Source organism: Oncorhynchus mykiss, chromosome 18 (assembly GCF_013265735.2).
Source record: "Oncorhynchus mykiss isolate Arlee chromosome 18, USDA_OmykA_1.1, whole genome shotgun sequence".
Lineage (NCBI taxonomy): Eukaryota > Metazoa > Chordata > Actinopteri > Salmoniformes > Salmonidae > Oncorhynchus > Oncorhynchus mykiss.
This window is the reverse complement of record NC_048582.1, coordinates 43,951,961-43,974,904: the sequence shown is the minus strand read 5'-3', so window position 1 is coordinate 43,974,904 and position 22,944 is coordinate 43,951,961. Positions and strand designations below refer to the sequence as shown.

At 41.9% G+C, this 22,944-nt stretch overlaps 1 protein-coding gene across 1 annotated transcript; it reads left to right on the top strand.

Annotated features, from left to right (window-relative positions):
- The first annotated feature begins 1,363 nt into the window (after positions 1–1,363).
- dus3l (dihydrouridine synthase 3-like (S. cerevisiae)) lies at positions 1,364–22,587 on the top strand. The gene is made up of 16 exons (XM_021572160.2): positions 1,364–1,749; positions 2,281–2,374; positions 11,480–11,750; positions 11,958–12,333; positions 12,774–12,853; positions 13,048–13,137; positions 13,322–13,363; positions 13,675–13,827; positions 14,635–14,751; positions 14,872–14,937; positions 15,086–15,196; positions 15,318–15,414; positions 20,744–20,819; positions 21,263–21,451; positions 21,744–21,872; positions 22,272–22,587. Exons 2-16 carry the CDS (start codon positions 2,289–2,291, stop codon positions 22,342–22,344), a joined length of 1,956 nt encoding a protein of 651 aa, XP_021427835.2. The 5' UTR covers positions 1,364–1,749; positions 2,281–2,288; the 3' UTR covers positions 22,345–22,587.
- Positions 22,588–22,944: the final 357 nt, after the last annotated feature.

Sequence of the window (22,944 nt, the reverse complement as noted above, 5' to 3'; positions counted from 1 at the left end):
TGCTGTTGGGACAGCTTTATGTAGGCCATAACAGGTTGTGGGCACCGTTTGTCACCGTTATAGGGCAATTCTCTTTATAACTTATTTTGTACATAGTGTTGCTGCTATAACTTCTGTGCATCAGAACTGCGATTACTCACCACGAACTGGAGAGAATTTGTCGGCGATCAAATAAACCCCCACTTCCTTCCAATTCTGATAGCAAACGTGCAATCTTTGGAAAATAAAAACGTTGATCTATGTATTTTTGTAAATAACCGCTGGTGCACGATATCTAAGGAAGTCTTGAGGTTTTGCTTGCTTGAGGTAGAGTATCTCATGATAAGCTGTAGACCACAACATCTACCTAGAGAGTTTTCATCTGTATTTTTCATAGCTGTCTACATTCCACCACAGACTGATGCTGGCACTAAGACCGCACTGAATGAGCTGTATTTCGCCATAAGCAAACAGGAAAACGCTGTGTGTGTGTGCATGTGAGTGTGTGTGTGCGTGTGTCTGTGTGTGTGAGTGACTTTACAGTAGCCAGCTATAGTGTGTGTATGTGATTTTACAGTAGCCAACTATAGTGTGACTTTACAATAGCCAGCTATAGTGAATGTAAGACTTTACAGTACCCAGCTATAGTGTGTGTGTGTGTGTGTGTGTGTGTGTGTGTGTGTGTGTGTGTGTGTGACTTTACAGTAGCCAGCTATAGTGTGTGTGTGTGACTTTACAGTAGCCAGCTATAGTGTGTGGGTGTGACTTTACAGTAGCCAGCTATAGTGTGTGGGTGACTTTACAGTAGCCAGCTATAGTGTGTGTGTGTGTGACTTTACAGAGGCCAACTATAGTGTGTGTGTGACTTTACAGTAGCCAGCTATATTGTGTGTGTGACTTTACAGAGGCCAGCTATAGTTTGTGTGTGACTTTACAGCAGGCCAGCTATAGTTTGTGTGTGACTTTACAGTAGCCAGCTGAAGTGTGTGTGTGTGACTTTACAGTAGCCAGGTGTAGTGTGTTTGTGTGACTTTACAGCAGCCAGCTATAGTGTATGTGTGCCTTTACAGTAGCCAGCACAGTGTGTGACTTTACGCCAAGTCTAGGTCCAAGAGGCTTCTAAACAGCTTCTACCCCCAAGCCATAAGTCTCCTGAACAGCTAATCAAATGGCAACCGAGACTGTTTGCATTGCACCCCACCCCCCACCCTCTTCTATGCTGCTATTACTCTCTGTTATTATCTATGCATGGTCACTTTAAAAACTCTACCTACATGTACATAAGTACCTCGACACCGGTGCGCCCTGCACATTGACTCTGTACCGGTACACCCTGTATATAGCCCTGCTATTGTTATTTACTGCTGCTCTTTACTTATTTGTTATTCTTATCTCTTTTTTCTTAAAACTGCATTGTTGACTCAATGCACAGTTTCCTAGAGATACATCAAGTCAAGCCTGCTACATAAAAGAAATAGAACCAGGCGAAATAGATAGGAGAGTAGTTGCTTTGTAAGGTATCTCTACCTGAAATTACATGACCTAAGTGTTTGACAGTTGGTTTTAATAATCTAATCAGTACTATTTTTTATATATATTTTTTACATTATAGTATCAATGAATAAATATGCAAGATTGAAGACAACTGAACCTCTAACGGAATTATTTATTTGCCTGGATCCAAATATTTAGAAAATGCGTCACACGGACCGATATAAGGTGTTGCACGGGTCGATTGTCTTGCCGCGGTAGTTAGTTTTGGATTATCAGGTACTCTTCAGTTTTTCATCGACTGGATTTGTCACCTCAGCATATTACCATAGTTTTAGTGATATTTTACTTTTGTATAATGACTTTCTTCCACTTAACGCATAATTATTCGAGAGCGACATGGTTAGCTAACGTTACGGGCAGCTTAACTTGATTTGCTAGTTAGCTGCAGTGCACGGCTAGCTGTCATGCATGGGTTGTCATAAAATGCAGCTCGCCAAGTGTAGCTTCGTAGCTTTGCTTGCTTAATTTTACTTGTCATGAAGTTTCCATGGATTTATCTCTAAGTGTATCATTTAATCATAAGAGCTATGAATGTTGCTTTTCCTAATGTGCTACTGCAACATTGCAGTAGTATTTTGTTGCTGACATTGTTTTCTAGCTAGCTACAGTAGCCATAATGCATTAAGTAAAGTTACCACCCTTGTTCAAGCCAGCCAAAATCCGAGTCCAGTGTCGACTAACGTTAAGTGTTCAAGCAAGCAACTGTGCTAGCTAACTTACCAACTAATGTTGCAATGTTTATTTCAGAGGGAGTTATGGAGACCGAGACAACCCCAAATATACCCACAGAAAGCCATGGGATGAATGGGACTGATAAAGGCAGAGCTGCCATTAAAACCCAGTAAGTTTGCTTCCTGTTGCTACTTGGTTGGAAAAAAATCCTGCACACACAACTGTGGATACAATTGGCCACCCCTGCCCCAGACCATCACCCGTCTGACATGTACTGATAGAACAGGCTTCAATGAGAGAAACTATACAATTTAAAAAAAGACTGGTCGATAGGCTGTTGGTCGACCGAGATTTCTTTAGTCGAGCAGTTTGATTTGCGCTTGTCTGAGTGGACTAATCCATTGTGGTGGCTGTGGGGATCACTCTTAATAAAGGTTTTCCCAAACCCTGACCTGGCCCCACCCCTGGGTGCATGTTTTGGTTTTTGCCATAGTACTACACAGCTGACTCAAATAACCAACTCATCATCAAGCTTTGATCATTTGAATCAGCTGTGTAGTGCTAGGGCAAAAAACTTAACGTGCACCCAGGATAGGCCCCCGGACTGAGTTTGGGAAACCCTCCCCTTAAGACGTGCTACTGAAATTGTAAATGGTTATTTTACATAAGAACAAATGGTGCAACACTAATACAAATATTATTTTATAACAAATGCGCTTCCTCCCACGTTTGATAGCGGTTGCGCTTCTGAAACATCAGTGCGCTGTTAAATGAACATGTTGCTATGTGCGTAATAGCAAAGTCACCCAGCATATTTGTGTTGAGAACAATGCGGCGGAGGCAGCAGTGGAGTTATGAGATAAGAAAACAGCCCTTACCTTAATTGTCTAAGAAAAGTGAGGAGAGAGGAAACACCAACTTAAATAGATCTATAATCAACAGCCTAACTGTTAATTGTGCCTGACCTATAAATCATCCATATATATTTAGCTACAGAAATAAGACAGGTCCTGCTTGTGTTGCCTGTTTGAGTGTTAGTTTTAGGGGCATGATATATCTTTGAACATATCGGAATTGGACGATATTAGCTAAAAATGCCAACATCGGCATCGACCGATATCTAGTATAACACCGATGTGCAAAACTAATGTCAAAGCAGACTTGCTAACCTATATAATGACACCACGTAAATTTTGCGCTACATGTGCAGCACAGCATTCCTAACCTAGCCCACAATGTCTGCTGTGTGGATCGAGCAGTCAAAAAGTCGAGCAGTCATTTGAAAGAGTAAGAACATTTCAGCGAGACAACTCTAAAGGCAAAATCCATTAAAGCCAAGATCATGGAATTCATTGCCATTGACAATCAACCGTTCTCGGTCGTGGGTGATGTTGGCTTTTGCCGACTGGTCAAACACCGGTGCACACTACCAAGTGCTCTATTTTTCAGATGTTGCCCTACCGGAGTTACACAGTAATAGCGTCACTGATATTAGCTTCACGACATACATACTATGGAACGTCGTTTGGGTCTTTGCGTGTCAAAATAAATACAGTAGCACTGTCAAATCTGTACAAAAAAGTTTGCAAACACCGGCCACAAACGATGTGTTTACAATACCGCGTTGGTAATAAAGCATAATTTGCTCGACTGCAACTTCTGGGGTGGCTAGCTTGGTACCGAGCTAGAACCAAAGCACCAATACAACCAGCCTGAAAACACTGACCAGTAGAAACTGAAGTCATTTAAATTATTCTTAGCAAAGATTTAGGAATCCTTGTAAGTATTAGCTTGGATGCCACTTGTTGTTCGCCTATTGAAATTGAACTTCAGTTCATGAAAATAAATTGCCTGCCTGCTACTTAACCCTGTTGACCAAAGCTAAAGTTATAAGCATCCAGCTAGCTTCATCTGGCTAGTGAGGTTCGACCGGACCGGTTATGTATTGTGAAGCTAGCCACAATAAGGATTAGGCACAATAGCGGAATTTGTGGTTTGCCTTCAAAATAAAAGTATGTCATTGACAGTAAGGGCAAATATATACAAATAGTAGAATTGTCATACCTTTATTTTGAAGGCTAACTGCTAAGTCCACTATTGTGGCCAATCCTTATTGTGGCTAGCTTCACATAGATGGGTTGATCAAGTAAGAACTGTCTTATAAATTAGGGTTATTTTAGATGATGACACCTAGCTATATAGTTAGCTAGTTAAGTATAGCTACTGAAACAGATTGTCCTTTTGCTGTGTTTTTGGGGAAGAACGTTGTTTGCATCCATGAGCTAGCTAGATTTTTTTATGACCAGCATTGGTGCGCGAGACAACTTTACAACCTTCCTGTGACATCGGGTGTTGTGGGTGTCCTGGAGGGCAGGTAGTTTGCCCCTAGTGACGCGTTGTGCAGACCGCACCACCCTCTGGAGAGCCCTGCGGTTGTGGGCAGTGGAGTTGCCGTAATGGGCGGTGATACAGCCTGACAGGATGCTCTCAATTGTGCACCTCTAAAAGTTAGTGAGGGTTTTCGGTGACGAGCCACATTTTTTTCAGCCTCTTGAGGTTGAAGAGGCGCTATTGCGCCTTCACCACACTATCTGTGTGGGTGGACCATTTCAGCTTGTCGGTGATATGCACTCCGAGAAACTTAACTTTCCACCTTCTGCACTGCTGTACCGTCGATGTGGATAGGGGGTGCTCCTTTTGCTGTTTCCTGGAGTCCACGATCATCTCTTTTGCTTTGCTGACATTGAGTGAGAGGTTATTTTCCTGACACCACACTCTGAGGGCCCTCACCTCCTCCCTGTAGGTTGTCTCGTTGTTGTTGGTAATCAAGTCCACTACTGTTGTGTCGTCTGCAAACTTGATGATTGAGTTGAAAGCGTGCATGGCCAGGCAGTCATGGGTGAACAGGGAGCACAGGAGGTGGCTGAGAACACACCCTTGTTATGCCCCAGTGTTGAGGATCAGCGGAGTAGAGATGTTGTTCCCTACCTTCACCATCTGGGGGTGGTCCGTCAGGAAGTCCAGGACCCAGTTGCACAGGGCGGGGTTGAGACCCAGGGTCTCAAACTTAATTATGAGTGTGGCGGGTACTATGGTGTTGAATGCTGAGCTGTAGTCAATGAACAGCGTTCTTACATAAGTATTCCTCTTGTCCAGATGGGATAGGGAAGTGTGATGGCGATTGCATCGTCTGTGGACCTATTGGGGCGGTAAGCAAATTGGAGTGGGTCTAGGGTGACAGGTAGGGTGGAGGTGATATGATCCTTGACTAGTCTTTAATTTTTTTTATTTTTTATTGAATTGGTATGTAACTGTTATGAAAGTTGTATTGTCCATTTTGTTTTGTATATAAATGCCAATTTAAACGTGTACATGACACTGCAACAACATTTCCCCATGGGGACAAGTAAGTAAGTAGTCTCTCAAAGCACTTCATGATCAAAGAAGTGAGTGCTACGGGGCGATAGTCATTTAGTTCAGGTACCTTAGCTTTCTTGGGAAAAGGAACAATGGTGGCCATCTTGAAGCATGTGGGGACACCAGACTGGGATAGGGATTGATTGAATATGTCTGTAAACACACCAGCCAGCTGGTACTGGTTATCATTCATTTAGTGTTTACATTGTTCCAATACAGTCAGAATTATATTGTAATCTAACAGCACTTGTTTGGCATGCAGGACTTGCTCCAGTATTTTCCACAACTAGTCAAATTTATTCCTTATATCTGACATTCCCTTTACCTCCTGAGCAACCAAACATTCCCCCGATTTGTCATGTCATTTGCATCCGTTTTGCTATCACATGTGTTACGGTGTTCATAGTTGGTTATAACCAATTTATTCATGTGATTGTGATATGCTAAAGTCAGGCTCTATTTGTCACATCCTTACATGTGTCACGTGACGAGAGCAAGGGTTGAAGTAATAGGGAATGCTTTTCCTAAATAAATTTGGGATTTTGGTCATAACTTTTCATTAAGAAATGGCTGTAATTATGTTGCAGCTTCAGTAACACGGACACCACGATAAACACAGATTTTCTGTGGTGGTCGCTGCAGCAGGGACGAGAGACAACAGGTGCTAGTCACACAGTCACTCGCTGTCATTTTTAACACAGGGCAGCAAGTCTGAGCTTGGCCTGGCACAATCAAATGTGTGCTTAAAGCGTCATACACACTTAGTGCATATATACTGAACAAAAATATAAACGTAACATGCAACAATTTAGAAGATTTTACTGAGTAACAGTTAATATAATGAAATCATTCAAGTACATTCATTAGGCCCTAATCTATGGATTTTGCATGACTGGGCAGGGACGCAGCCATGGGAGGGCATAGGTCCACCCACTTGGGAGCCAGGTCCACCCACTGGGAGCCAGGCCCAGCCAATCAGAATGAGTTTTTCCCCACAAAATGACTTTATTACAGACAGAACTACAACTGAGCTGGCGTGGTTAAACGTGGTCTGCGGTTGTGAGGCCAGTAGGTTGTACTGCCAAATTCTCTAAAAACAATGTTGGAAATGGCTTATGGTAGAGAAATAAACATTCAATTATTTGGCAACAGCTCTGTTGGACATCCCTGCAGTCAGCATGCCAATTGCACACTCCCTCAAAACTTGTGGCATTGTTGTGTGACAACACACCACATTTTTGTGGCCTTCTAAGTGTCCCCAGCACAAGGTACACCTGGGTAATGATCAATTGGTTTAATCAGCGTCTTGATATGCCACACTTGTCAGCTAGATGGGTTATCTTGACCAAGGAGAAATGGCCACTGACAGTGATAGAAACACAATTTGTGCATAAAATTTGAGTTTTTTTTTTTTTTTTTGTGCGTATTGAAAATGGCCTTTTATTTCAGCTGTTAGTTTTTCACTCTGTGTCAGAACCTAATGGACAATTAGTCAAAGCTCAAACCAAGTTTATTCACCCACTTGGTCAAAGAGCTGAGAAGACAAAGACATGTTTCCATCAGCACAAGTATTTATATATAGAGTCTCCTGTCTAATAAAGGAATGGCACCAGAGGGGATGGCTGCTGTTTTACAGGCTCCTAACCAACTGTGCTATTTTGTTTTTTTCAAATTTTTTGTTACTTATTTCGTACATAGTGTTGCTGCTACCATCTCTTATGACCTTAAAGAGCTTCTGGATATCAGAACAGTGATTACTCACCTCAAACTGGATGAAGATTTTTTCTTTAATGAATCTGACGTGAAGGATATACTGTTTCCCTGAGACCAGGCCCAAATCCCCGTCATTCGCGTGAAGAAAATATGGAAATACAGGGGGTGGAGGTTGGGGTGCCTTGTGAGATTTAGTCGGCGAGTGGGTAACTCTCCTCTACCATCAGTTCTATTGGCCAAAGTGCAATCACTGGAGAATAAACTGGATGATCGGCATTCAAGACTCCTACCAACGGGACATTAAAAGCTGTAATATCTTCTGTTTCACCGAGTCGTGGCTGAATGACAACACGGATAATGTACAGTTGGCTGGGTTGTCGTGGCTGAACGACAACACGGATAATGTACAGTTGGCTGGGTTTTCCGTGCATCGACAGAACAGCTATGACTGGTAAGACAATGGGTGGTGGTGTCTTTTTGTCAATAACTGCTGGTGCGCGATGTCTAATATTACAGAAGTCTCGAGGTACCCCTCAGGGGTGCATACTTAGTCCCCTTCTGTATTCCCTGTTCACCCACGACTGCTTGGCCAAGCACAACTCTTAACCATCATTAAGTTTGCTGACAACACAACAGTGGTAGGCCAGATCACTGAGAATGATGAGACCGCCTATAGGGAAGAGGTCTGAGCCCTGGGAGTGTAGTGCTAAGGACAACAACCTCACCCTCAACGTGAGCAAGACAAAGGAGCTGATGGTGGACTACAGGAAAAGGGGTGCAGAACATGCTCTCATTCACATCGACGGGGCTGTAGTGGAGTGGGTCGAGTGTTTCAAATTCCTTGATGTCCACTTCACCAACAAACTATCATGTTCCAAACACCCCAAGACAGTCGTGAAGAGGGCATGACTACACCTTTTCCCCCTCCGGAGACTGAAAAGATTTGGCATGAACCCCCAGATCCTCAAATATATTTTATATTTGAAATTCTTCAAAATAGCCACCCTTTGCCTTGATGGCTGCTTTGCACACTCTTGGCATTCTCTCAACCAGCTTCACCTGGAATGAATTTCTAACAGTCTTGAAGGAGGTCCCACATAACCTGAGCATATTGTTGGCTGCTTTTCGTTCACTCTGAGGTCCAACTCATCCCAAACCATCTCAATTGGGTTGAGGTTGGGTGATTGTGGAGGCCATTTCATCTGGATGCAGCACTCCTCACTCGCCTTCTTGGTCAAATAGCCCTTACACATCTTGGAGGTGTGTTGGGTCATTGTCCTGTTGAAAAACAAATGATAGTCCCACTAAGCGCAAACCAGATGGGATGGAATTTTGCTGCAGAATGCTGTGGTAGCCATGCTGGTTAAGTGTGAGTTGAATTATAAATAAATCACTGACAGTGTCACCAGCAAAACACCATCACACCACCTCCTCCATGCTTCACGGTGGGTACCGCACATGCGGACATCGTCCATTCACCAACTCTGCATCTCACGAAGACACGGCGTTTGGAACCAAAAATCTCATATTTGGACTCATCAGACCAAAGAACAGATTTCCACCGGTCTCATGTCCATTGCTCGTGTTTCTTGGCCCAATCAAGTCCCTTCTTATTGGTGTCCTTTAGTAGTAGTTTCTTTGCAGAAATTCAAGCATGAAGGCCTGATTCACGCAGTCTCTTCTGAACAGTTGATGTCTGTTACTTGAACTCTGAAGCATTTATTTGGGCAGCAATTTCTGAGGCTGTTAACTCTAATGAACTTATCCTCTGTAGCAGAGGTACAGTGCCTTGCGAAAGTATTCGGCCCCCTTGAACTTTGCGACCTTTTGCCACATTTCGGGCTTCAAACAAAGATATAAAACTGTATTTTTTTGTGAAGAATCAACAACAAGTGGGACACAATCATGAAGTGGAACGACATTTATTGGATATTTCAAACTTTTTTAACAAATCAAAAACGGAAAAATTGGGTGTGCAACATTAACTCGGTACCGTTATCCCCTGTATATAGCCTCTTTATTGTTACTTTATATTTAATCTTTTACTTCACTTTATTTAGTAAATATTTTCTGAACCAACAATGCAGTTCAAGGAATAAAGGGCTTTTAAGTAAGCATTTCACGGTAAGGTCTATGTTACTGATGTGAAATGGCTAGCTAGTTAGCGGGGTGCGCGCTAATAGCGTTTCAATCGGTGACGTCACTCGCTCTGAGACCTTGAAGTAGTTGTTCCCCTTGCTCTCAAAGGGCCACAAAGGAGGGTGGTTAATGATGCTTCAGATGCGTGCAGATGGTCCCTGGTTCGAGCCCAGGTAGGGGCGAGGAGAAGGACGGAAGGTATACTGTTACATCTACAGATGTTGTATTCGGCGCATTTGATTTGACATCCAGACAGCCAATACATCTCTATTGCTAGGCAGGAATGTAGGTGGTGTGTGCGTAATAGAATGGTTTCTTGTCACTTCATCTGACCTGACCTCGGCCAACATTCCTCACTCCTCCCTAATCCACGGCTATCCAACCTTATCAGTGACTGAAACCAAACTTTTACCCTTTGGCCCTCTTAATAGGATTCATGAGATTTAACAATAACATTATACATGTAAAGTAGTTCTAGTATGGTAAAATTAATAAGTACAGTGGGGAGAACAAGTATTTGATACACTGCCGATTTTGCAGGGTTTCCTACTTACAAAGCATGTAGAGGTCTGTCATTTTTATCATTGGTACACTTCAACTGTGAGAGACGGAATCTAAAACAAAAATCCAGAAAATCACATTGTATGATTTTTAAGTCATTCATTTGCATTTTATTGCATGACATAAGTATTTGATCACCTACCAACCAGTAAGAATTCCAGCTCTCCCAGACCTGTTAGTTTTTCTTTAAGAAGCCCTCCCGCTCTCCATTCATTACCTGTATTAACTGCACCTGTTTGAACTCGTTACCTGTATAAAAGACACCTGTCCACACACTCAATCAAACAGACTCCAACCTCTCCACAATGGCCAAGACCATAGCTGTGTAAGGACATCAGGGATACAATTGTAGACCTGCAAAAGGCTGGGATGGGCTACAGGACAATAGGCAAGCAGCTTGGTGAGAAGGCAACAACTGTTGGCGCAATTATTAGAAAATGGAAGAAGTTCAAGATGACGGTCCATCACCCTCTGTCTGGGGCTCCATGCAAGATCTCACCTCGTGGGGCATCAATGATCATGAGGAAGGTGAGGGATCAGCCCAGAACTACACGGCAGGACCTGGTCAATGACCTGAAGAGAGCTGGGACCACAGTCTCAAAAAAAACCATTAGTAACACACTAAGATGGGTCGTGGCTGGGTCTTCCAGCATGACAATGACCCGAAACACACAGCCAGGGCAACTAAGGAGTGGCTCCGTAAGAAGCATCTCAAGGTCATGGAGTGGCCTAGCCAGTCTCCAGACCTGAACCCAATAGAAAATCTTTGGAGGGAGCTGAAAGTCCATATTGCCCAGCGACAGCCCCGAAACCTGAAGGATCTGGAGAAGATCTGTATGGAGGTGTAGGCCAAAATCCCTGCTGCAGTGTGTGCAAACCTGGTCAAGGAACTACAGGAAACGTATGATCTCTATAATTGCAAACAAAGGTTTCTGTACCAAATATTAAGTTCTGCATTTCTGATGTATCAAATACTTATGTCATGCAATAAAATGCAAATTAATTACTTAAATCATACAATATGATTTTCTGGATTGTTGTTTTAGATTCCGTCTCTCACAGTTGAAGTGTACCTATGATAAAAAATTATAGACCTCTACATGCTTTGTAAGTAGGAAACATTGCCGATTTTGCAGGTTATCAAATACTTGTTGTCTCCACTATATATATTTCAAGCTAGAATACAACACAACTCCAAAAAATTGGACTAACACCTTCATATTTAGTTTATATTTTTGTTCAGTATAGTTGATTTGATTAAAACACATAGGATGTGTCTGCATATGGAAAAATTCACATTTAAAAATTTCGACCAAAAGAACAGATGACTCTCGGCCGACCAATATTTTTTGTATTCGGGGACAGCCCAAATTTATACGTATTAGGCCTACTTGTTGAATTGTATCAATTATATATGAATGTGATCAGCATTCTCTGTTTTCAGGTTTCTCACAACCAAAGAAAAGTTCCATGAGTTACTGGACTCTGGAGGGAAGGGTCCTAACGATGACAAGGCCAGTGACGATGCAGCACCAAAAGAGACAGCAGAAGACTCTCTGGAAGAGCCTCAAGAGAAAAAATTTAAAGTGGACCCGGATGAGCAGGAGAGGACGGAGAAACGGAACAGCAAGCGAATGCGAGGACAGAACAAGTCTAGGCCGCATATGAAACCCACGAGCTACGACAACAGACGACTGTGTCCTTCCATAATTCAGGTAGGACTGTCACTTTAGCGACTAGATGAAAGGGCCAACTGCTTTTCATGCAACCTGGGACTTGCCATGTTTGAAATCCCCCCCAAGTCATTTCAATAATATGTTTTTCCTTTACCTATCAGGAGCATGCTCAATTGAGTTTCCTGTAGACCTAATTGTTTATCAACACCAAATAGTTTTTTCTATTTTCTCATTGAACTCCCCCAGGAGCGTGAGACCAAATGTGTCTACGGCGACAAATGCAAGTTCATCCATGATGTTGCTGAGTACATGGCCTTAAAGCCCGCTGACGTTGGAGAGCACTGCTACCTCTATGACACCTTCGGGAAGTGCCACTACGGCTTGAGCTGCCGATTCGCCCGGGCCCACATCAGCGCTGACCTAAAAAACCTGGCTAACGAGGAGCGTGTGAAAGCCATGGAGGGGAGAACACCCGTGAGGAATAGCCTGGACAAGGACCTGCAGTGGCGCCTCCGCAAGAAGGTGGTCCCCTTTACAGCGTCTGACGCCTACATGAAGACCGTTTTCAAAGGCGGACACAAAGCAGGAGAGGGCTGGAAAAAGGCTGTAACAGCAGAGAACGGTAAGGCTCTGCGGGGTCTGCCATTTTGTGGAAGCAATATGTCGCCTGGGTTATATTCATTAGTCACACACTGTAGCAAAAAGTTTTGCAACGAAACAAGAGTTTATATTAGCAAATTCCGGTAGGTCCCTCCCTATTTGCTTCTGTTTGGTTACTAGTGAATACATCCCTGGTGGTTTTGCGACTGATATTCGCAGGAATTTCACTGTTTTTAGTTGCAGAATTGGCCATATTTTTTGTTTGGACAGTTTTCTTTGTGTACCACTCTCAAAGCCAAACTGCATTTCAAGTGCCTTTACTGTTTGTAAAGACTTGTCAGGTGCAGAGATGGTGTTAGAATAAATTAAATGGATTAATTCAGCTATTATATAATCTGATTTTCACGCTAATCAGGTGTTGATGATAATTATTCTGATAGTTCAATGTTTTATCTCCCTTAGTTGATAACTGTTGTTCAGCGGTGGTGATCTCTCAGTGTTCTGAAGGGGAGAAACTACAAACAGACAACCAGGGAACTGAGGTACTGTAGCAACACTATTACTCTACAACTACTACTACATTTGTCACAAAGCGCTTAACAGCAACGAGTTGACAGTGACAAGGGAAAAACTGCCTGGCTGGGAAATATAATAAATAGATCTGTGCTATTTTGGGATTTACTGTATGGTGGCTCGAAGTTTTTCCTCAAGTTGTTTACCTTTTGGAAAATTGCAGGTTAGCCAGGAGAACCTGGCTCTAGTGAAAACCATTGGGCCGTTGACTGATGCTGATGTTATAAAGTTACGACAATGTGAAAAGAAGCAGGTATGTTTGAGCCGCTTGACTTAAACACAGTGCTAGGTATTTTGTCTTGCATGTCGGGCATCTGAGTGGCACTTTGTATATTAAGCTCATTTAAATATTAACTGCCCATTTTTAATATTAAGAAGTTGTTTAAACCAAATAGTAACGTTATGAATAGAAATAATTGTTTTTATTCTTCCTAAAGGTGGACTTCAAAGACAAGCTGTATCTTGCTCCCTTAACAACGGTAAGTCGGTCCTTGGAACAGAATTGGTCACTTTCCCAGACTGATTAATCCTACTCCTGGACTGAAACCCATGCTCAACTGAAAATCTATTTTTAATAGGGTTTCTTAGTCCAGGAATAAGCTTGTTTTGGGTTCGGGAAAGCGACCCAATGTGCACACACTAATGGCTTGATATTTCATACACCAAAGAGGACCAGAATGAAAATAAGTGACTTTGTTAGATATAATCTATGATTTTTTTATGTGTGAATTGTTGTTTTCTGCATTATGTATTTTAGAATGATCTAATAAAATGAATACATTTGTCTCAGTGTGGAAACCTGCCTTTCCGTCGTATATGCAAACGATTCGGCGCCGACATTACATGTGGAGAGATGGCCATGTGTACCAACCTGCTGCAGGGCCAGTCGTCCGAATGGGCGCTCCTCAAGAGACATGAGAGCGAGGACCTTTTCGGCGTGCAGGTTAGAACAGGCTGAAAGTGCTAGAATTTATTTTATTTTTATTTTTTTTTTTACATCTGAATACATACTTATGCCCATTGCTCCCCAGGGATATCTCCACTTCATTGTACTCTGTTCTGGGCAGTGTGCTTGAGCTTGTTCCACCCCATGGTGGTTTTAAAAGTGATAGAAGTGGTAGTAGATCACTCCTAAATTTGTCAAGACATTTTTTTAAATTCCTTTTTTTAGTCCTATGTCCCTCATTTGCGTAGATCTAGCTATTTGCCTCAATCCTGAATTAATGGGGAAGATGGGGATTATCTTAGTCCATCATTTTAGATTGAACCTCCAGGGTATTTGAGCCCAAAGTAAAGATCTTTGAAACGGTTCAATTTTAAAGGTAGAATCCTTAATTGAAGCGATAACAAAGCATCACCCCACCTATGTTTGGTAAAAATGATGAGGAATGGGTCTAAATTCATAGACAGAGCTATGGATGGAAGCACTGACCATCCATGATGTCAAAATTATTATAAAATAATATCTTTATAGTTTTAACCATGTTTTGGGGCTATACAGTGTTTGTTTAAATTTACATGGTTTACAAACGTTGGAGTAAAACAAGCTTATATTTTGGGTTCTGATGGGGTGTGACAGTTGAACTAAACTCATGAGGCCTTTACAATTTATATTATTTAAGATTCAATGGTTTATCATTCATTTATAAGAAAAAAAGAAGAAAAAAAATAATATATATATATATATCAACATATCAACTAAGGATTCTAGCTTGGTCCGTACCTGAAGTCTGATAATTTACATTTTTAGGTGGAGGGATGCTTTCCTGACACAATGACCAGATGTGCAGAGCTACTCAACAACAAAATCGACGTGGACTTTGTGGACATCAACTCTGGGTGTCCTATTGACCTTGTATACAAGAAGGTGTATTCTTCTGGACATTCTCCATTGAGCTTACTTTTTAGTCCAGGATTTGTCTTAATGTGTCTGGGAAACCAGCCCTCTAAAACATGATTAGTATGATCTTCCTTTCCCTTTCTTTAGGGCGGAGGATGTGGGCTGATGACGCGCACCAACAAGTTTGAGCAAATCATCCGAGGAATGAACTCTGTAAGTGATGCGAATTCCTTATTTGCTCAGCTATGGTATTGGAGATGTTGCACTAATGCAGGCTCAATAAAACCCTCAAAGCATTTGAAAGAAAACAAATACTACTTGAACTCTGGTATGTAAAGGGACTTTGTTGTTCTTTCCTCAGGTTCTGGATGTCCCTTTGACTGTCAAGATTCGTACCGGCGTTCAGGAGAAGGCCAACATCGCACATAAACTCATCCCAGAGATGAAGAAGTGGGGGGTGTCCATGATCACGGTACGTCTGTCAGAATGTAATGCTGGATCCTAAATCGATCTAGCCTAAGTAAACTGTTCTGTGTTGGTTTCGTCACAGGCAGGGATGTGTAGCATAAGAGTAATTTCAAGTCTCTATGCAGTTGCATGGCAGGTCCAGGGAACAGCGCTATACTAAGTCAGCTGACTGGGACTACATCAATACCTGCTCCCAACTCGCCAGCCCCATCCCACTCTTTGGTAAGTAGGATTTAGAGAGTTTATTAGTCACATGCACAGGGTTGGAAATCTAGCAAGGTACAGGGAAATTCAACAGTGCAGGTCAAAGTGAAGTGAATGAAACAATAAAAACTGGCTTTGTTGAATACTAATTTCTGATTGGCTTGAAGGTCATTCTAGAGCAGGGGTGTCAAAGTCAAATGGACGGAGGGCCAAATAAAAAAATCAGCTACAAGACGAGGGCCGGACTGTTCGAATGTTCATTGAAAAAATTTTAAATGACGCATATAGTCTAGTGAACCTAATTGAACCTACTGAAAACCTAACAAATATATTACAATATGATCAGATAAATAAAGCAATATTTTCTTATGGCTCTGTCAGTAATCTTTAATTTTCAACAGACACAAAAGACAAATTTCCTTTATATAAATATCCCCATAACATGAACATTAAATGAAAGAAACCGGTATTCAAGGCACCATCAGTAGACTATATTTTCTATTTTAGCAAAAGTGGGCTAAATTTACTTCAAAGAAAAAACAATAATAGCAATTTTCTATCATCCACTCAACTGAAATATTTTTAAAATATAATTGGATTGAAATACAAAAAAATAAAGTGCAAAAATCTATTAATCAAAAACAACACTTTGTTTAAGGAGAAGTAACATGCAGTGAAAACAAATATTAAATTTTAACTTTTAAACTTGAACTGAGTAAAAACTCTAAATATGTGATTGCACAGTAATGTTCACTTGTTTGAGGTTGAGGGTGATACTTGGTGGTGTCCCATCTTTTCCACAAGTTCATCAATGTTCGGGGTAAGGCTCTGAGCTGAAGAAATCCTCAGAATTGAGTGGAGGTGTTCAGCAGTAAGTCGACTTCTGTGTGATGTTTTGTTCAGGTTCATCAAAGAAAACAGTTGTTCACACAGGTATGTGCTGCCAAACATAGACAACGTTTGAGCAGCCTGGATGCGCAGCTGGGGCATTGTGCCGGGGAGGAAACGGGCGAACTCCGCAGCACCCACTGCCGCATATTTTGCCCTCAGTGCATCATTGCATTGGAGGTCAATCAACTCCATTTGGAGGTTTGGTGGTGAGCTTTCCACGTCAACAGCAAATGGGTTACCGAGCAGTTCCAACCTGCTTTTTTGTGCTTCAAAGTCAGCAAATCGGCGTCGAAAGTCAGCGGCAAGCATACCTATTTTATCAGCCAACTGTGTGCTCGGGAACGCACTGGTAGAGAGCTTCTCTTTCATGGTCTGGCAGCTGGGAAAGTGGCTCAAATTTTCTTTCCGCATCTGCGTCTCCCACAGAGTCAGTTTGGTTTTAAATGCCTTCACTGTACTGTACATATCAGAGATGACACGATCCCGACCCTGCAGCTGCAAGTTTATTGCATTCAGATGACTCGTAATGTCACACAGAAAAGCCATTTCACACAGAAACATTTCGTCTCGGAGTTGTGTTGTGTCTTTCCCTTTGCTGTCCAAGAACAGACAAATCTCCTCACGAAGCTCGAAACATCTTTGAAGCACCTTTCCCTGGCTTAGCCATCGCACCTCTGTGTGATAAGGCAAATCACCATGCTCCGTTTCTAACTCCGTCAGAAATGCCTTGAACTGGCGGTGATTCAAACCTTTGGCTCTGATAAAGTTAACTGTGCGTGTGATGATGCTCATTACATGCTCCATTTTCAAGGCTTTACCGCACAACGCTTCCTGGTGTATGATACAATGATAAGCTGTCAGCTCACCTGTCGCGTTTTCCTCTTGCATCTTTTCCCGTATCTTCGCCACCAGTCCGCTCCTGTGTCCACACATCGCAGGTGCTCCGTCGGTTGTCAAACCCACGAGTTTTTCCCAAGGCAGCTCCATCTCATTTACACATCTTGACACCTCTTCATACAAATCATGCCCCGTAGTTGTGCCATGCATAGGACGTAAAGCCAAAAACTCCTCTGTCACGCTTAGGTTGGAGTCCACTCCGCGGATGAAAATTGACAACTGGGCAATGTCAGAAATGTCGGTGCTCTCATCCACAGCCAAGGAATATGCAATAAAATCTTTTCCCTTTTTCACAAGCTGCTCTTTTAGATTGATGGACAACTGGTCTACTCTCTCGGCAATGGTGTTTCTGCTCAGACTCACGTTTAAAAAGAGTTGCCTTTTTTCTGGGCAAACTTCGTCACAAACTTTAATCATGCAGTTTTTGATGAAATCCCCCTCCGTAAATGGCCGGGCTGATTTAGCGATCTCTTCTGCCAAAATAAAACTGGCCTTGACAGCAGCCTGGCCTTGTGATTTGGCTTTTTTGAACAGAGCCTGTCGAGATTTGAGGCCTCGTTTTAATTCCTCTGCCTTTTGTAGCCTTTGTTCCATGTCCATATTCTTGTTTTTGTCCGCGTGTTTCGTTTCATAATGTCGTCTCAGATTATACTCTTTCAGTACCGCCACACTTTCTCCACACAGAAGACACACAGGTTTTCCAGCTACCTTCGTGAACATATACTCCGACTCCCACCTTGTTTGAAACCCCCGGTTCTCAGTATCCACCTTCCGTTTTGCCATTTTTGATGGGTATCTGAAAGTTAATTTTACTGTGATGCTGACGACTGCTGTGCCAATAAATATTGAAATGAAGCAGCCTACTGCTCGGTGCGTCACCTTTGCATTGTGGGAAATGTAGTATTGGTGCGTGTAAAAGATCTGCGGGCTGCCGGCTTGCTGCGGGCCGGTTCTAATAATAAATCAAGATCATCCCAGGGGCCGTAAAAAACCTTCTTGCGGGCCGGATGTGGCCCGCGGGCCTTGACTCTGACATATGTGTTCTAGAGCATGCATTATTTCTATATAAAGCACAGTGTATTTGCAAGGTAGAATTCAGTGGCTTATAGTTCTTACATGTTTGAGCTGCTTTTGAAAGAAGATGTCTAATTGAAAACATTGGCGTCGTTGAATTCGATTTCCGTAATGGCAAGCTAGGACTGATGGTTTGGTTACTAAGGCAACTACTGTCGCTATCTAGTGTTAGGTTCTTATTTTTCAGAGTAAATAACTCGCGGACACTAGAGAAGCTTAACCAAGTTTAATTCTTCCCAAAGGGTCGACACAGCTGTATTCAGACATCACATTTCACACAAGCACTGATATTTAACACTTTCTCCTAGGTTGAGTCTCCTCCACACTGAACAGCCAATGCACCTCTGTTGATAGACAGAACCTTAATTATATCTGTTATTCCTCACTTCATCTAACCTGACCTCTACCCAAAAGTGCTCACTGCTACCCAACTCAAGGCTGTCATGGTTAATGATACCAGACTGTGTCTCTTCTCTTCACAGAGGATCCCTGATGGCTAGCAATAACATATCCTGACATAATGTAACCTTTATACATCACCCTCTCTCCCTCAGTGACCTTGTTAGTTTATAAGATCTCCACCCGTCTCCCCTACACATCCCCAAAGCCACCTAACTCCTACAGATAACCATTCACTTCTGATGTAAAAACCATTATCATCCCTCAGATGCCATACTTCTGATCTATCATGTCTCTAGAAAATCAGTGTTCAAAGTTTACCCAGAATCCAACACTAGTAAACTTGCTAGCTACTTCATTGGATGTTGAACACATTTCTACCTGCAAATTAATGAATTTCTAGCTGTAAATGTGTTCAATTATAGCCATGGTATAAAGGGATAATCAACTTGGGGCTCTATAATAACTCAGTGAAAGGTTATTTCCAATCCGCTAGCATACACCTTCCACGTCATTATTTTCCAGTGAATGCATAGCCCCTCGTTAATTATCCCTTACATTATATATACATATTGACAACTGTAACACGATAAATGGCCATTCTTCAGTTTCCTGACACGGGTGTCATCTATCCACTGTTTAATTTGGATAAGTTTTGAAAGACATTGTTGGTATCACATTTTTAGTCGGTGTATTCATTAATTTTATCCCCAGAGGCAATCTGGAACATACTTCGGTTCACGTTATCAAAACGGTCTTGAAGCATGGATTCTAATTGATCGGACCAGTGTTGTACAGACCTGACCACTGGAACATCCCTCTTGAGTCTTTGTATGTAGGCGGGTAGGAGCAAATTGGCGTCGCGATTAGATTTGAGGATGGAATAGAGCCTAATACCCATGTCGAAAAGCGGTGTAGCAGTGGTCAAGTGTGGAATTTGCGCGTGTTGGACCGTCAATGTGATTATTCAGGAGCACGAACTTCATGATGCTCTCATGCATGCCTCAGTGTTGCTTGCCTCGAAGCGAGCATATAAGTGATTCAGCTTGTCTGGTAGGCTCCTGTCACTGGGAAGCTTGTGGCTGTGCTTCCCATTGTAGTCTAATACTTATGTCATGCAATAAAATGCAAATTAATGACTTACAAATCATACAATGTGATTTTCTGGATTTTTGTTTTAGATTCCGTCTCTCACAGTTAAATTGTACCTATGATTAAAAATGACAGACCTCTACATGCTTTGTAAGTAGGGAATCCTGCAAATTCGGCAGTGTATCAAATACTTGTTCTCCCCACTGTACATGTACATACTACCTAAATTAGCCTGACTAACCAGTGCCTATATATAGCCTCGCTACTGTTATACCCTCGCTACGGTTATTTTTCACTCTTTTTACTGTTGTATTTATTTCTTTAGTCATCTGTTGTTAACCTAATACCTATTTTTTTTAACTTAAAATCACACTGTTGGTTAGGGCCTGTAAGTAATCAATACACAATAAAAAACACGCATGTGACAAACGTTGATTTGATTTAGTTCATGTCCACTGCGACAAATGCTGCCTCCGGTTATGTGGTCGCCATCTTTTTCAGGGTCCAATGAAGAACTTTGAGAGCATTTTTGGTGTCGGGACTTACACATACATGGCTATAATCCCAGAGAACTCTCTCAGAATCTAAACAGGGCGACATGTATTACAAGTCGGGAGAGCAGAAGCTCGGAAGTTCCTGCGTTTCCCCCGTGGGACCACTTGTTATTGGTCATAAAGCCTTTGTTCTTGCCAGAGAGAACCCGCTTCCTATCCGCTCAATGAACTGTAAAACCCACTGATTGTATATAATCAGTTTGTATGCCGGAGGAAAGCAAAGTATGTTGTAGAATCTGATGTCCATTTGGAAGGAGGTCCTCAATCTTAAGTTCACTAAGTTAATTCTTTAATGATTGAACATTGGCAAGTAGTATGCTTGGTAATGGAGGACGGGTCGCGTCTCAATCTCACAAAGTTAGTGTGTTCGTGCGTGTGTGCATGTTTTTCTTTCTGTGTGTCTGTGTGCACCTGTTAAACTTCTTCTCTCTTATATGCAGGTAATGGAGACATTTTGTCTTATTATGACGCCATGAAGGCTAGAGAGACTGAAGTTTCAGGTGTAATGCTGGCAAGGTTGGTATCTTAATGGAAAAGAATAGACATGCTTTTGATTTCACACAATTTGACTGATCAGAGTAGTGCGCTCTGATAGGATGAGTGGATAACATATAGCTTACTTTTTATCCAACCCTTTCAGATCTAATGAAGTGCATAGGGAGGCTTGATGAAGGGCTATGGGTTGATTTGAGATGGGAAGCACCTTAGATTCAGTCTCTTATCTCAGTGGTTCTCAAACCTCTCCTCAGGGACCCCCATGACATTTCACAATCTTGTTGTAGCCCTGAACTCACCTGATTCATCTAGTCAAGGGCTGATAATTAGTTGACCATTTGAATCAGGTGTGTTAGCAGTGAATAGTTCAAATACATGGAACAGCTGGGGGTCTCCGAGGAGGTTTGAGAACCCCTGCCTTAATCGACTCCAGCTCTAGTTGTAATACTTTTTCTCTCGGGCAGGGGCGCGCTCATCAAGCCCTGGGTTTTCACAGAGATCAAGGAGAGGCGGGACTGGGACATCTCGTCCAGCGAGCGGCTGGATGTCCTTAGGGACTTCACCCACTACGGCCTGGAGCACTGGGGCTCGGACACCCAAGGCCTGGAGAAGACCAGGAACTTCTTGCTGGAATGGCTGTCCTTCATGTGCAGGTGGGTACTCGTATAGGCACGAAGTATCAGGTGGTATTCACACTGTAATAATGCTTAGAAACATACACAATAGTTGTTTTAGTGCTTTATAGGTTGATCAATATGTTGATGTAGGTGAAGACAAACGAGAACCTGCAGGACTGCCGAAAATCATTTTTCTCTGTATTTACCGTCTTTCACAAACCTAGAATTCAACCAATTCAAAATGTTCTTTATTCATTTAGAACTGTAAACATTAACACCGTAACACATTTAATGTGGACATGTCAATCTTACCCTCTCTCCTTTATAGGTACATACCAGTTGGGCTGCTGGAACAAGTGCCCCAGAGGATCAACGAGCGACCACCCTACTACATGGGCAGGGACTACCTGGAGTCTCTCATGGCAAGTCAACACGTAGGGGACTGGATCAAGATCAGGTGAAGATCACTATTGCTTATCCTAACCTAGGTTCTTATGGCTGCCAATGTATGCTGGTTTTCATTCACACTGACCTCTTGAATCATTCTCAGTAGTTGAAGCTTCCAATTAAAAATAGCATAGTAGGAGGTTGCAAGAGCAATGTCTCGTGTCTCAATCCATATTCTTGAGGGCTTTTATATGGTGGCTTTTAGCTTAACCAGCCAATAAGATGAGTGCGTTAATGCACTTTAAAAAATAGTTCCATTAGCATTTCTCAGTTGGTTTGAATTAGTATAGACTACCTCTATACTAATGTATTTATACAGGCTGAATATCTGTTCCAATTACACACAGCATGCTGAATAGTTTCATGGAAAAAGGGGTTTTAGTAATGGTCTTTTTCCCCTTCTCCACAGTGAAATGCTGCTTGGACCTGTACCCAAGAATTTCAACTTTCTGCCCAAGCATAAGGCAAATGCTTACAAATGAATTTTGTGTATGAATGCTCAACAAAATGTTATGAAGGCAAAGCTTTTGTCAATTTTATTTCCATTCAAGTCAGCAGACCTGAATATACCTATTACATGAGTAATACGAGTAATTTAAAAATGACGTAAATGATTTATTTCAACTTTGTTTGGAGTGGTGTGTTTCTTTTACTTGGAGATGTATTTGTTTTACCATTGCACCAAATAAATACTGTATATGGAATAAAATACATCTAAAATACAACTTTGATATTTTCTGAAGTTTTTACATTAGTATGTTTGTTTCTGTTTGAGTTTTGATTCTCTCGTTTAACATACAACTGTCTTAGTGTGAATCTGACATATGAGTCATGAGAAGAGGATTGCAGATGACTTTGAATATTAGCATTACATTTGCAAAGAATGAGTTGTTAATAGTTTTGTTTTTTGAGATATCAATACCAAATGCAGTGTGGTTCATGTTACGGATGTTCATAATGGCTATGACAAGTTTAAAATTGGTAGGCCACTGTGTAGTGGATATACAGTGGTTTAAATGGACAGATAGTCAGAATTTTGTCAATAACTCAGCCATCTTTTGATCAATCCCTTTGCTTTTCTC